At 44.3% G+C, this 12,979-nt stretch overlaps 1 protein-coding gene and 1 non-coding gene across 7 annotated transcripts in view; one reads left to right on the plus strand and one right to left on the minus strand.

Moving 5' to 3' along the window:
* LOC129866671 (caldesmon-like) overlaps positions 1 to 12,979 on the plus strand; it is a 56,045-nt gene that overhangs the window by 21,892 nt on the left and 21,174 nt on the right. For 2 of the 6 annotated variants that reach the window (XM_055939452.1, XM_055939455.1), the window contains exons 1-2: positions 7,060 to 7,245; positions 8,014 to 8,119. In XM_055939452.1, coding sequence (XP_055795427.1) covers positions 8,046 to 8,119 — 74 coding nt within the window. In that variant the 5' untranslated portion in view covers positions 7,060 to 7,245; positions 8,014 to 8,045. The other 4 variants (XM_055939454.1, XM_055939453.1, XM_055939457.1 and 1 more) reach the window with 4 other exon arrangements.
* trnaa-ugc (transfer RNA alanine (anticodon UGC)) lies at positions 9,743 to 9,818 on the minus strand. The gene has a single exon. It is a non-coding gene; the product is annotated as a tRNA-Ala (tRNA).

Consider the following 12,979-nt stretch of genomic DNA (forward strand, 5'->3'; position numbering starts at 1 on the left):
AGGTATACAGTGCATTCGAGAAAGTATTCAGACCCCTGGACTTTTACCACATTTTGTTACATTACAGCCTTGTTCTAAAATTGATTAAATAAATAAAAAAGCTCATCAATCTACACACAATACCCCATAATGACAAAGTGAAAACAGGTTTTTAGCAAATGCAAATGTATTAAACATAAACTGAAATATCACATTTACATAAGTATTCAGACCCTTTGCTGTGTGACTTGAAATTGAGCTCACGTGCATCCTGTTTCCATTGATCATCCTTGAGATGTTTCTACAACTTGATTGGAGTCCACCTGTGGTAAATTCAATTGATTGCACATGATTTGGAAAGGCACACACCTGTCTGTATAAAGGTCCTACAGTTGACAATGCATGTCAGAGCAAAAACCAAGACATGAGGTCGAAGGAATTGTCCGTAGAGCTCTGAGACAGGATTGTGTCGAGGCACAGATCTGGGGAAGGGTACCAAAAAAATATCTGCAGCATTGAAGGTTCCCAAGAACACAGTGGCCTCCATCATTCTTAAATGGAAGAAGTTTGGAACCACCAACTCTTCCTAGAGCTGGCCACCCGGCCAAACTGAGTAATCTGGGGAGAAGGGCCTTGGTCAGGGAGGTGACCAAGAACCTGATGCTCACTCTGACAGAGCTCCAGAGTTCCTCTGTGGAGATGGTTGTCCTTCCCATCTCTGCAGCACTCCACCAATCAGGCCTTTATGGTAGAGTGGCCAGATGGAAGCCATTCCTCGGTAAAAGGCACATGACAGCCCGTTTGGAGTTTGCCAAAAGGGACCTAAAGGACTCTCAGACCATGAGAAACAAGATTCCTTAGTCTGATGAAACCAAGATTGAACTCTTTGGTCTGAATGCCAAGCGTCATGTCTGGAGGAAACCTGGCACCATCCGTACGGTGAAGCATGGTGGTGGCAGCAACTTGCTGTGGGGATGTTTTTCAGCGGCAGGGAATGGGAGACAGGATCAAGGGAAAGATGAACGAAGCAAAGTACAGAGAGATCCTAGATGAAAACCTGCTCCAGAGCACAGGACAACGACCCTAAGCACACAGCCAAGACAATGCAGGAATGGCTTCGGGACAAGTCTCTGAATGTCCTTGAGTGGCCCAGCCAGAGCCCGGACTTGAACCCAATCAAACATCTCTTCTGCAGAGAAGAATGGGAGAAACTCCCCAAATACAGGTTTGCCAAGCTTGTAGCATCATACCCAAGAAGACTCGATGTTTGATACCTCACAAGCGACCCATTATAAGACTATAGAATTAGCCTATTAAAATGTTATCTGGCTCGATAAAGATAATTCAAGTATGCAAGCTAGCATTAGGCAATGAGTAGACATTGACCACCCGACATATTAAGCAATGAGTTGACGTTGCGTTAGGCAATGAGTTGACATTGACTACCCGACCAGCTTACCCGACACCCTAGACCCACTGCAATTTGCATACCTCCCCAATAGATCCACAGATGATGCAATCGCCATCACACTGCTCACTGCCCTATCCCATCTGTACAAGAGGAATACCTATGTAAGAATGACATAGACTACAGCTCATTCTTCAACACCATTGTACCCTCCAAGCTCATCGTTAAGCTTGGGGCCCCGGGTCTGATCCCTGGCCTGTGCAACTGGGTCCTGAACTTCCTGACCTGCCGCTGCCAGGTGGTGAAGGTAGGCAACAACACCTCCACTACGCTGATACTCAACACAGGGGCCCTACAAGGGTGCGTGCTCAGCCCCATCCTGTAATCACTGCCAAAGGTGCTTCAACAAATTACTCAGTAAATGGTCTGAATACTTATGTAAATGTGATATTTCAGTAATTTTTTGTTATGTACACTGTACATTTGCAAAAACTTCAAAAAATCTCTTTGCTTTTTCATTTTGGGGTATTGTGTAGATTGATGACGGTGAAAAAATCATCTATTTCAGAATAAGGCTGTAACGTAACAATGTGAAAAAAGGGTCTGAATATTTTCCGAATGCACCGTATACACTGAGTTTACAAACATTAGGAACACCTGCTCTTTCCATAACATAGAATGACCAGGTGAATTCAGGTGAAAGCCATGATCCCCTATTGGTGTAACCTGTTAAATCCACTTTAATCAGTGTAGATGAAGGGGAGAAGACCGGTTAAAGAAGGATTGTGTTTGTGTGCCATTCAGAGGTTTAATGGTAAAACAAAATATTTAAGTGCCTTTGAACGGGGTATGGTAGTAGGTGCCAGGCGCACCTGTGTGTGTCAAGTGTGTCAAGAACTGCAACGCTGCTGGGTTTTTCACGCTCAACACTTTCCTGTTTCAATCAAGAGTGGTCCACCACCCAAAGGACATCCAGCCAACTAAACTGTGGGAAACATTGGAGTTAACATTGGCCAGCATCACTGTGGAATGCTTTCGACGCCTTGTAGAGTCCATGCCCCGATGACTTTAGGCTGTGGCAAAATGGGGTGCAACTCAATATTAGGAAGGTGTAATATTACACATCTCCCAGCCTCCAGTTGACTCGATGGAAGATCAGTCAACTTCTCGTGAATCTTTGTTTTCATTTCAACAACTTTCAACGTGATGTGTTGGATGCCTTGCTTAAGATTGAGGTAAGTCTGATTTGAGTCAGTAGCCATGTTTCCATCCAGCTGGCAACAGATTTTCTGCATAAAAACATTTTCCCATTAGAGAAGTATTTCCATCAAATTGAGGCTGTGCCGTGCTGACGTAGCGCACATAAAAATAACTTTTGCCGTTAAATTGCCATGGGCCAAGTTAAAAATACAAGTCAGCGCACTGGTTTAGACATTGTCAATGCTCTCGAACATTGGATTTATATTCAGTTATCGTTATTTTGAGAGATAATGTACAGACAGACTGAACACTAAGTATATCCTCAATGTTGCTTTCTGTAGGGGAGTCAAAAACACTGTCAGAACTATCACCTTGTTCAACTAACATTTGGTCTCCAAAGGTTGCGCTCTGGCAAATATACACTTGAGTTTGATATGTTGAAGTGGTTACAGGCCTCTTCCGGACTGCTCTGGTTTTTACGCCTCTGTTACTTTATATGGTGTTGGTCATTGTGAAATCTAAACCAGAATACACTAGTGCCCTGCTGTAAGGCATTGTGCTGTCCTTGTGGCCCCCTCTTTAGATCAGATATCATAGATAAAACGTGTAATGGGACTGCAGCACTGAAGTAGACCATCTATAACTGGGTAGACATCCTACATTACCATATAAGGCTAAGTTGAAAAGGCCCACTCGTTCAAAAACAACAAAATGCCAGTGCCACTGCTTGGTTTGCTAAAAGGCTGATCGCTATGGATGCTGAGATTGGTGTGATTTCATAAACCTTCAGTCCTGTCACTCCTCTCTGAACACATATTTCACCACTGGAATTCAAAGTTGTCGCTTGTCGAACATGAGTAGGGACAGCAAACAAGGGGGCGGAATAGGCGGTCATATGAAGAGTGATGATAAGTCAAATGACCCACAAATGACCCCGAGCTCTCACAGGGGCGATTTTAGTATGTCAATCTTGGGGGGCAAACAAAACAACAACAAAAAATGCGGATGAAAGCCACTACACAACACAACACATTTCAATGACGTTGAACCAATGCGGAATGGACGTTGAATTGCACCCAGTGAAACAGTGAAAGAAGGCTTGCTCGCTCTGTTGGCTTTGCTTTTGTCCCACCCTGATCTGTTTCACCTGTCTTTGTGATTGTCTCCACCCCCCTCCAGGTGTCGCCCATCTTCCCCTGTGTATTTACACCTGTGTTTTCTGCCTGTCTGTGACAGTTTGTCTTGTATGTTCAAGTCAACTGAGCGGGTTGTGCCTCAGCGCCTGCTTTTTCCAGTCTCTCTTTTCTCGCCCTCCCGGTTTTGACCCTTGCCTGTCCCGACTCGGAGCCCGCCTGCCTCCCGACTGGTACCTCTGCCCCCTCTGGATTACCAATCTCTATCTTACCGTGAGCCTGCCTGCCGTCCGGTACCGTTGCCCCACCTCTGGTTTTCTGACCCCTGCCTGCCTTGACCTGTCCATTGCCTGCCCCTGTTTGGAACATTAAACTATTGTTTTATCTGACTTGGTCTGCATCTGGGTCTTCCCTTCATACCTGATAGCTTTGCCATGTAACAAGCTGTAACCGCACTAACTGTACTAATGTGACGTAAGTTGAGTATGTACTATGCTTAGTGGTCATAGTATGAAGAGTTAGTATGCCTAAAGATCCTGGACGTCGTACTAAATTCACCAAAATACGAAGTATACAGGCAGTGGACACTTTCTGTGCTTTTAAGGCCCATAATGGCATTTTCAGAAAATGGGCGTGGCTTCGCCAAGTTTTCAGATTTGAAGAAAATGGCAGAAAATTTGCAGCCGACCATAACAGGTTGCGATTACCTTATTTGTCTATGCTATTAGAACTCTTTGAAGGTAACGGATGGAATTTGATAAATTAGCTACTACTAAGGACCACACAGCTTTGAAGATACAATAGCACTAAGGAATAAGTGTCCATTTATTTCCAGTGTGGTGGTTCTGGCATTACCAACGCATGGCTGGTCTATTCATGTCAGAAGTACACACGTACTCCAGCTGAGTAATTCAATGAAAGGCTGAAGGCGCTAGCCCACAACTCCCTTCTTTCAGCATCTGTTTATTCCTCGCCGACTACTCTGTTATCGTATCTGCCAATCGAGTCTCTTCACAGTGGAGGCAGACCTCTCTCTGAACAACACCACCTCCAACGAACAGCCTAAGTCAGTCACTTACGGACGTGGAGTCGTCAAATTTGTACGTCAAATAGTGTTCAGCTATTATTGTGATGTTTAATTTAAGAAATGGGGCTGCTCTGACAGATCTCGGTTCAAATCAAATTGTATTAGTCACATGCGCCGAATACAACAGGTGTAGACCGTACAGTGAAATGCTTACTTTACGCGCCCATAAACAATGCAGTTATAAAAAATATGGATAAGAAAAAAAGTACCAAGTAATTAAAGAGCAGCAGTAAAATAACAATAGGGAGACTATATACAGGGGGGTACCGGTACAGAGTCAATGTGCGGAGGCACTGGTTAGTTGAGGTAATATGTACATGAAGGTAGAGTTATTAAAGTGACTATGCATAGATGATAACAACAGAGAGTAGCAGCGGTGTAAAAGAAAGGGGGGGGGGGGGGATGCAAATAGTCTGGGTAGCCATTTGATTAGGTGTTCAGGAGTCTTATGTCTTGGGGGTAGAAGCTGTTTAGAAGCATCTTGGACCTAGACTTGGCGCTCCGGTACCGCTTGCCGTGCGGTAGCAGTGAGAACAGTCTATGACGAGGGTGGCTGGAGTCTTTGACAATTTTTAGGACCTTCCTCTGACACCGCCTGGTATAGAGGTCCTGGATGGCAGGAAGCTTGGCCCTAGTGATGTACTGGACCGTTCGCACAACCCTCTGTAGTGCCTTGCGTTCGGATGCCGAGCAGTTACCATACCAGGCAGTGATGCAACCAGTCAGGATGCTCTTGATGGTGCAGCTGTATAACCTTTTGAGGATCTGAGGACCCATGCCAAATCTGTTCAGTCTCCTGAGGGGGAATAGGTTTTGTCATGCCCTCTTCACAACTGTCTTGGTGTGCATAGACCATGTTAGTTTGTTGGTGATGTTGACACCAATGAACTTGAAGCTCTCAACCTGCTCCACTACAGCCCCGTCGATGAGAATGCTCGGTCCTCTTTTTCCTGCATTCCCCAATCATCTCCTTTGTCTTGATTCACGTTGAGGGAGAGGTTGTTGTCCTGGCACCACACGGCAAGGTCTCTGACCTCCTCCCTATAAGCTGTCTCGTCGTTGTCGGTGATCAGGCCTACCACTGTTGTGTCGTCTGCAAACTTAATGATGGTGTTGGAGTCGTGCCTGGAGCTCTATCAGCCAGCCAGTAAGAGTTTTGTCATGTGTAAGTTGTAAGGTTTTTACAGGCTTACAGTGTTACATAATAGACTGCACTTCACTAAATGACCCCCTGGCCTGCCTGGCTATAACAGCCTAAATACACATTTATTATTACGAACTAACACCGTGTTTTATAGATATTTAGTAAATGTGCTTTGGCAGCGATACCCAGTGTAATATGATCTCTTTAATATCTTTTGTTATTTACGTCTACGATATGTAACTCATTTTCAGATGCTCTTTTCCCCCCTTTCTGGCGAGATACGTGTGTTCATGGTGAGAAAAAGAGATACCCACACACTTTTGAAAAGTTGAAAAAGTCCAAAACCGAGGCTGTAAATGCTCAAATATTTCTGTTTGTTTTTCTTTCTCATAATGACATAATGGCATTATGTGAATGCCATAGACAATGGCTTCTGCAGCACAGAGGGAGAGGGAGAGGGAGAGGGAGAGGGAGAGGGAGAAGGAAGGAAGGAAGTGGATCGAGGGAATACCATCTGCAACACTGCATAGGACTGTCCTGGGGCCGTACAGTATCTTCTTGGCATGTTTGTGTCTTTCCTGTCTCTGACCCTACCCTGGTCCACTCTGTGGGCTGGAAAATAAGTTGCTGGGTAGTTTTGGCCACTCAGAGGAAGTGAAGGCCTCTGGTTTAATGCAAGAAACAATCTAGGAGACTGCCTGCCTGCTTGCCTGCCTGCCTGCTTGGCTGCCTGACTGCCTTTAACACCATATTCCAACCAGCGCTGCTGAGTTTAGCTAACCAGTGACAGCTCTGTAAACACAAGCAGGCTAAAAGGAAAATGTAGATACTGTAGGAGGGAGGTAGAGAATGGTGAGAGAGGGAGAGAGAGAGAAAGGTGGAGGGAAAGGGGTTGAGAGAGAGGCAGAGATGGAAACAAAAAAAGAGAAAAAAGAGGGGGATAGACAGAGAGCTAGAGGGAGAGAGAGACATCAGGAGCGTGTGAAAAGAAGAAGGCAAAACAAGAGAAAATAGTTTGAGGAAGATAGTCTGCACGAGAAGGAGAGAGGAGGAGAGAGTGAGAAAGAGGGAGGGAGGGAGGGAGGGAGCAAGAGAGTAAGGGGGGAGGGAGGCTGAGCAAGAGAGAGGCTTTGCCTTTTCTGGTAGTTATAGTTGCTGAAAGAGCAAGCAGGAATTCTTTGTGCTGTAGCAGAGAGAGCTGAGATATAAACCAGATTGTGGAGTTGATATACTGAGAGAGGAGGGAGTGCTGCCCATGGACTAAACCTAAGCGTCGCTACTCACTACAGCTAAGGTATTGTATAGCTATGGGATTTTTCCGACTATTCAGTAGCCCATAGAGAGCCAGGGAATGTCATAATGCTGAGTGTTGAATGTTTCTTGGGTGGTCCTACTTCGAGTCATGTCCAGTGAATGTTAGTGTGTTTCTGTGTTGACTGGGGAGCTTATCTTGTGTTTTGTCTTTACTTTGTGCCTGTTTTGTTTGGTAGCGTTTCCATCCCAGTTAGCCTAGTTAGTCCCAGAGAATTGTGATTGGAATGATGATGAGGAAGATGATGATTATGATATTTCATCATATTTATTTGATTGATTTATATTTGATTGATTCTATTTATATATATTTATTTATGATATTTCTTGCGGCTTTAGGTGTGACAACTAAGAGCTCTGATGTAAGAAAAGCAGGGGTTGGCTATACCGCAGCAGTTTTAAGTACCCAAATGTTTGTGCAGGTTGTTTACGGTGTCATGCTACTTAATGTGAATGAGTTACAAGCACTTAATCACCAATGATGTCACTGTCAGGGTTCTTCTGATGTAAGGTCAAAGGTTATGTCATTTGACTTCAAAAGAGATACAGGAGTTAAACATATTGAAAGTGTTGAGGCTACATTTGGCCTACACACACTACAGACAGGGTATTTTCCCTCACGGCATCAATCAAAACCTTTTTGCACGTCCTCATTTCAGCCTACTGACCTCTGTACAAAGTCACCGGCATAGAAGTTGTGTAAATGTGTGTAATGATGTTAAACTTACCAGTCTGTGTTGGTTTCTTTCAGTCTGAACACAGAAGAAACGCTCTCAGGCCACCATGGATGACGACTTCGACCAGCGCATGGAATTGAGGAGGCAGAGGCGTGAGCAAATGCGTCTAGAGGCAGAGAAGTGAGTGACCTGTCTGTCTAACACACACACACACACACACACAGACACACAGACACACAGACACACGCATTTACGCACACACACACGCATTTACACACACACACACACATTTACACACACGCACTTACACACACACATTCCACTGACGGTCTACACCTGTTGTTTACGAAGTATTTGACAAATAAAATGTGATTTGATCTAATATGGTGGATGAGTGGATGAGCTTTAAGCCCAAATGTGTGCTATCCTCCAGTTAAGCCCATTGCCTCATCTGAACCCAGTAAGAGTTCTCTGATCTCTTTGCCAAATTCATCCTTCTCACTGGGCATTTTTACTGGTAAACCTCAGTCAGTATTTATTGTATCTTTTGTCATGCAGGTACACTTGTACGCACACACAGGATAACATGAGAAGTCGTCCCAGACAGCTTTGGGCCCATCTCCTATCCCCTGACACCAATCTGATTTGTTAGTTTCAGTGGTGTCCAATTCTATTCGAAACCTGACCGTTTGACTGACTGACTTACTGCACACAAACAAACAAATGCTATAAATGTTCTATTTTGGCAGTGGATTTGTTTTTGGCTCCTAGAGGCTTCCGTTCTTCAGGTTTTAGGGTTGCTCATCTCTCCTTGCTTGCTATAGGGTACTGTTGTTTGTTTTGTATGGGCAACCATCACTCTACATCAGCTTCTAAGTCATTCTAACTTGAACAGATGCAGGCTTGCCTAGATGTCCATTTTGTTCTGTGTCGCCATCGGCCGGCAATTAATCGATTCTGCTTATGATTAAACCTAACATATTCCGTTACACTTTCCATTGTTTAGGAAATCTGGTTTTACTGTGAATATTTACGTTTGCTATAATCTGACATTCAGAAACATAAGTGGTTTTGTCATGCTCATGAATGCAGTATTATGGATGTTTTATGGAGAATATATTAACAGCATTAGAGGTTTGTTTGAATGAGACTGTCGAGGCCTTGGTATGCAGCGTGTTTACATTGTGCAGAGTCATGAGGCACTTTCCCTTCCTCCTGTACCTCCCAAAGTCCAGCAGCCATATATGGGCGTGTAGACAGATAATGACCAGTTGTGCTTGTACAATTTGAGTGTGTGTACTGTGTGTGTGTGCGTTGATGTGTTAGCACCTTTTTTTCTAAGAGTGTACAATCTAGAACCTAAAAAGGTTCTTCGGCTGTCCCCATAGGAGAACCCTTTGAAGAACTCCTTTTGGTTCCAGGTAGAACCCATTTGAGTTCCATGTAAAACCCTTTACACAGAGGGTTCTACATGGAACCCAAACTAGTTCTATCTGGAACAAAACAGGTTCTAAACTGGAACCAAAAAGGGTTCTCCAATCGAGACTGCCAAAGAATCCTTTCTGGAACCATTTTTTCAAAAAACGTATCCAAGCACGTGTGTGAGTGTATGTGTGAAAGCACAGTATATGTACTGCAATTGTTTCTGTCTTTGTCTGATCATATCCATGTGTTGCCCAGCAGGCCCTGTGCAGTAGACAGACACAGACAGAAGACTTACATTTACATTTACATTTAAGTCATTTAGCAGACGCTCTTATCCAGAGCGACTTACAAGTACATACATTCATACTTTTTTTGTACTGGCCCCCCGTGGGAATCGAACCCACAACCCTGGCGTTGCAAGCGCCATGCTCTACCAACTGAGCCACACGGGGCCCACACGGGACTTGGATGTAGCGGCAGGTTGAAGTGATGACTGCTTAATGGTCTCTATTGCTTTGCTCATTCATTAGTGAACAGATTGGCTGTGCTGTTTGGAGAGCTGTGTTTGTGTGTGTGTGTGTGTGTGTGTGTGCGCGAGTCTCCGGTCTGCAGTTTAGCTCTGCCCCCTGTCAGAGCTCACTCCTGTGGGTCTGGGATGCAGCCGCTCAGCTCCTCTCCTGCTGACCGTACAGGACAATTCTGACAGAGACCAGATGATACCCAGCTCACCTCGGGGGCGGCAGGTATCCTAGTGGTTAGAGCGTTGGGCCAGTAACTGAAAGGTTGCTGGATCGAATCCCCGAGCTGACAAGGTAGAAATCAGTCGGCAGTTCCCCGGTAGTCATTGTAAGTAAGAATTCGTTCTTAACTGACTTGCCTAGTTAAATAAAGTAAATAAATAAAAATAAAAACTTTTCTTATATAGAAACTGATTGTAATGTCCTATGTACAACAGTGCATGTTGGCGTAGTCTGCTGGATTGTTAGCTTCTTTCCTGTATAGTTGTGCCCAGGGCATCCAACTGATTGGTTAACTTAAGGCTCTAGAGTCAGATATTAGGCCTCTCTGGCAAACGCCACTATGTTTGTTGTTCAGTTGGTTCATGATGACGACCGCATGTAGAGTAGATTCTTTGGCCCAAATGCATTTGAAATACTACAAAATGCTAAAATCTCTTTAGCTCTGTTGCCCCTATTACCCGGGGACGAAGTTCAACAGACAGAAAGGGGATGGTGGGAAGATCTGGCACTCGAGCCAAAGTATGCGGTAGAAAAAAAAGGGCTATGAGTTAGAGATCGAGGGAATAAGTTTACTGTTAGCAGACATTGCCCAGGCACCACAGTCAGCAACTAGCCTGTGTGTGTGTGGAATTGAAGGGTGAGTGCAATCGTTCCCAGACAGAGTCACGAATTACTGCAATGCATCATCTAAGCTGCCACTGTGACCACGCCTAAATGTCAGTTTGGATCTAGAGGCTTTCGTCCAGCGAAGAGGAATGGTTCTATTGCTCAGCAGGAAGCACCGCCAGTGTGTGTGTGTGTGAGAGAGAGGGAGAGAGAAAGAATAGAAAGGGTGCAGAGAAAGCGAGCGATCCTGTAGTTTAGCTGTGAGTTTGGCCACCATAATGCGGCGGTGTTCTGCAATCGCGGAGTGTGAAAACGTCTGTGGTGCCGCGCGTGCGCTGGACTGATCAAACGGAGAAGTTCATTGGAGTTGATGTCTGCAGAATCCCGGCCTCTCTGCAGAGTAAGGAACAGATTTGTCACATTGCAGTCTGTCTTTATACTGTAGACTTGGTTTAAAAGATGTCCAGAAGAGACCAAGTATTCCCAATTGGAGCGTGAGTACCAATCTAAAAGTGTAGAATAGGCTGTAAATGACAGCATCTGTATTGTTGGGTACAGGAGACGTGATCACTTTATAGGGCACTCTCTGTTTTATGAAGGAGATAGCGATTGTTTGTTTGCTCATGGATAAAACTACAGCCCATTACATGTACTGTATCTTCAGTATTATCTGAAGTCCCATCAGCCCCTGCTCTGACTGTGGTCTGAAGGGCGGGCCTGCAGTTTTCTCACAGTCCGGCTCCTGCCCTGTATTTCCTGTGCAGCCTCACACACACAGAGCCTCGCTGCAGCGCGGCCTGGGCCCGAGGACACGTTGTGGACGCTGGAATGTTTTGTCTGCTCTTTTTATTTCAGAGCTGACAACTTGAGTCTCTCTCTCTTTCTCCCCCCCCACCCCCCCCCCCAATTGTTATAATCTGTAACATATCAACATGAGTATGTACAGTATGATTGTGTTCTTGAAGAGAAATACTGATGGTTCTCTCATCTCTGAGCAACCTTTGTCATTCGGAAAACCTGCGCACTTCCTCTCCTCCCCAGCATCTGTAAATCATTGAGTGTGTGTGTGTGTATACACACAACATGACCAAAAGTATGTGGACACCTGCTCGTCGAACATCTCATTCCAAAATCGTGGGCATTAATGTGGAGTTTCACTCATGCTGCCAAACATACCCTCGTAAAACTGACTATCCTACCCATCCTTGACTTCGGCGATGTCATTTACAAAATAGCCTCCAACACTCTACTCAGCAAACTGGATGCAGTCTATCACAGTGCCATCCGTTTTGTCACCAAAGCCCCGTATACTACCCACCACTGCGACCTGTATGCTCTCGTTGGCTGGCCCTCACTACATATTCGTCGCCAAACCCACTGGCCCCAGGTCATCTATAAGGTCTGTGAGAGCCAGAAATCTTGCTTGTTTGTAGGTGACCAAATACTTATTTCCACCATAATTTGCAAATAAATTCTTATTTGATTTTCTGGATTTTTTTTCTCATTTTGTCTGTCATAGTTGAAGTGTACCTATGATGAAAATTACAGGCCTTTCTCATCTTTTTAAGTGGGAGAACTTGCACAATTGTTGGCTGACTAAATACTTTTTTGCCCCACTGTATACACATAGTGTACAAAACATGCTCTTTCCATGACATAGACTGACCAGGTAAATCCAGGTGAAAGCTGTTAAATCCATTTTAATCGGTGTATATGAAGCCTTGAGACAATTGAGACAAAGATTGTGTATGTGTGCTATTCCGAGGGTGAATGGGTAATACAAAAGATTTCAGTGCCTTTGAACGGTGTATAGTAGTAGGTGTCAGGTGCACCATTTTGAGTTTTCTGAGGGCAAAAGGGAGGGTGCAACTCAATATTAGGAAGGTGTTCCTAATGTTTTGTCCACTCAGTGTATGTACAGTGCATTCGGAAAGTATTCAGACCCCTTGACTTTTTCCACATTTTGTTACGTTACAGCCTTATTCTAAAATGTATTAAAAAAAAAAAAATCCTCATCAATCTACACACAATACAGCATAATGACAAAGTGAAAACATGTTTTTAGACATTTTTCCTGATTTATTACAAATAAAAACAGAAATAACTTTCTAAAACTTGATTGCAGTCCACCTGTAAATTTAATTGATTGCACATGATTTGAAAAGGCACAGACCTGTCTATATAAGGTCTCACAGTTGACAGTGCATGTCAGAGAAAAAACCAAGCCATGAGGTAGAAGGAATTGTCTGTAGAGCTCAGAGACAGGATT

This window comes from Salvelinus fontinalis, chromosome 12, assembly GCF_029448725.1.
Source record: "Salvelinus fontinalis isolate EN_2023a chromosome 12, ASM2944872v1, whole genome shotgun sequence".
NCBI classification, from domain to species: Eukaryota; Metazoa; Chordata; class Actinopteri; order Salmoniformes; family Salmonidae; genus Salvelinus; species Salvelinus fontinalis.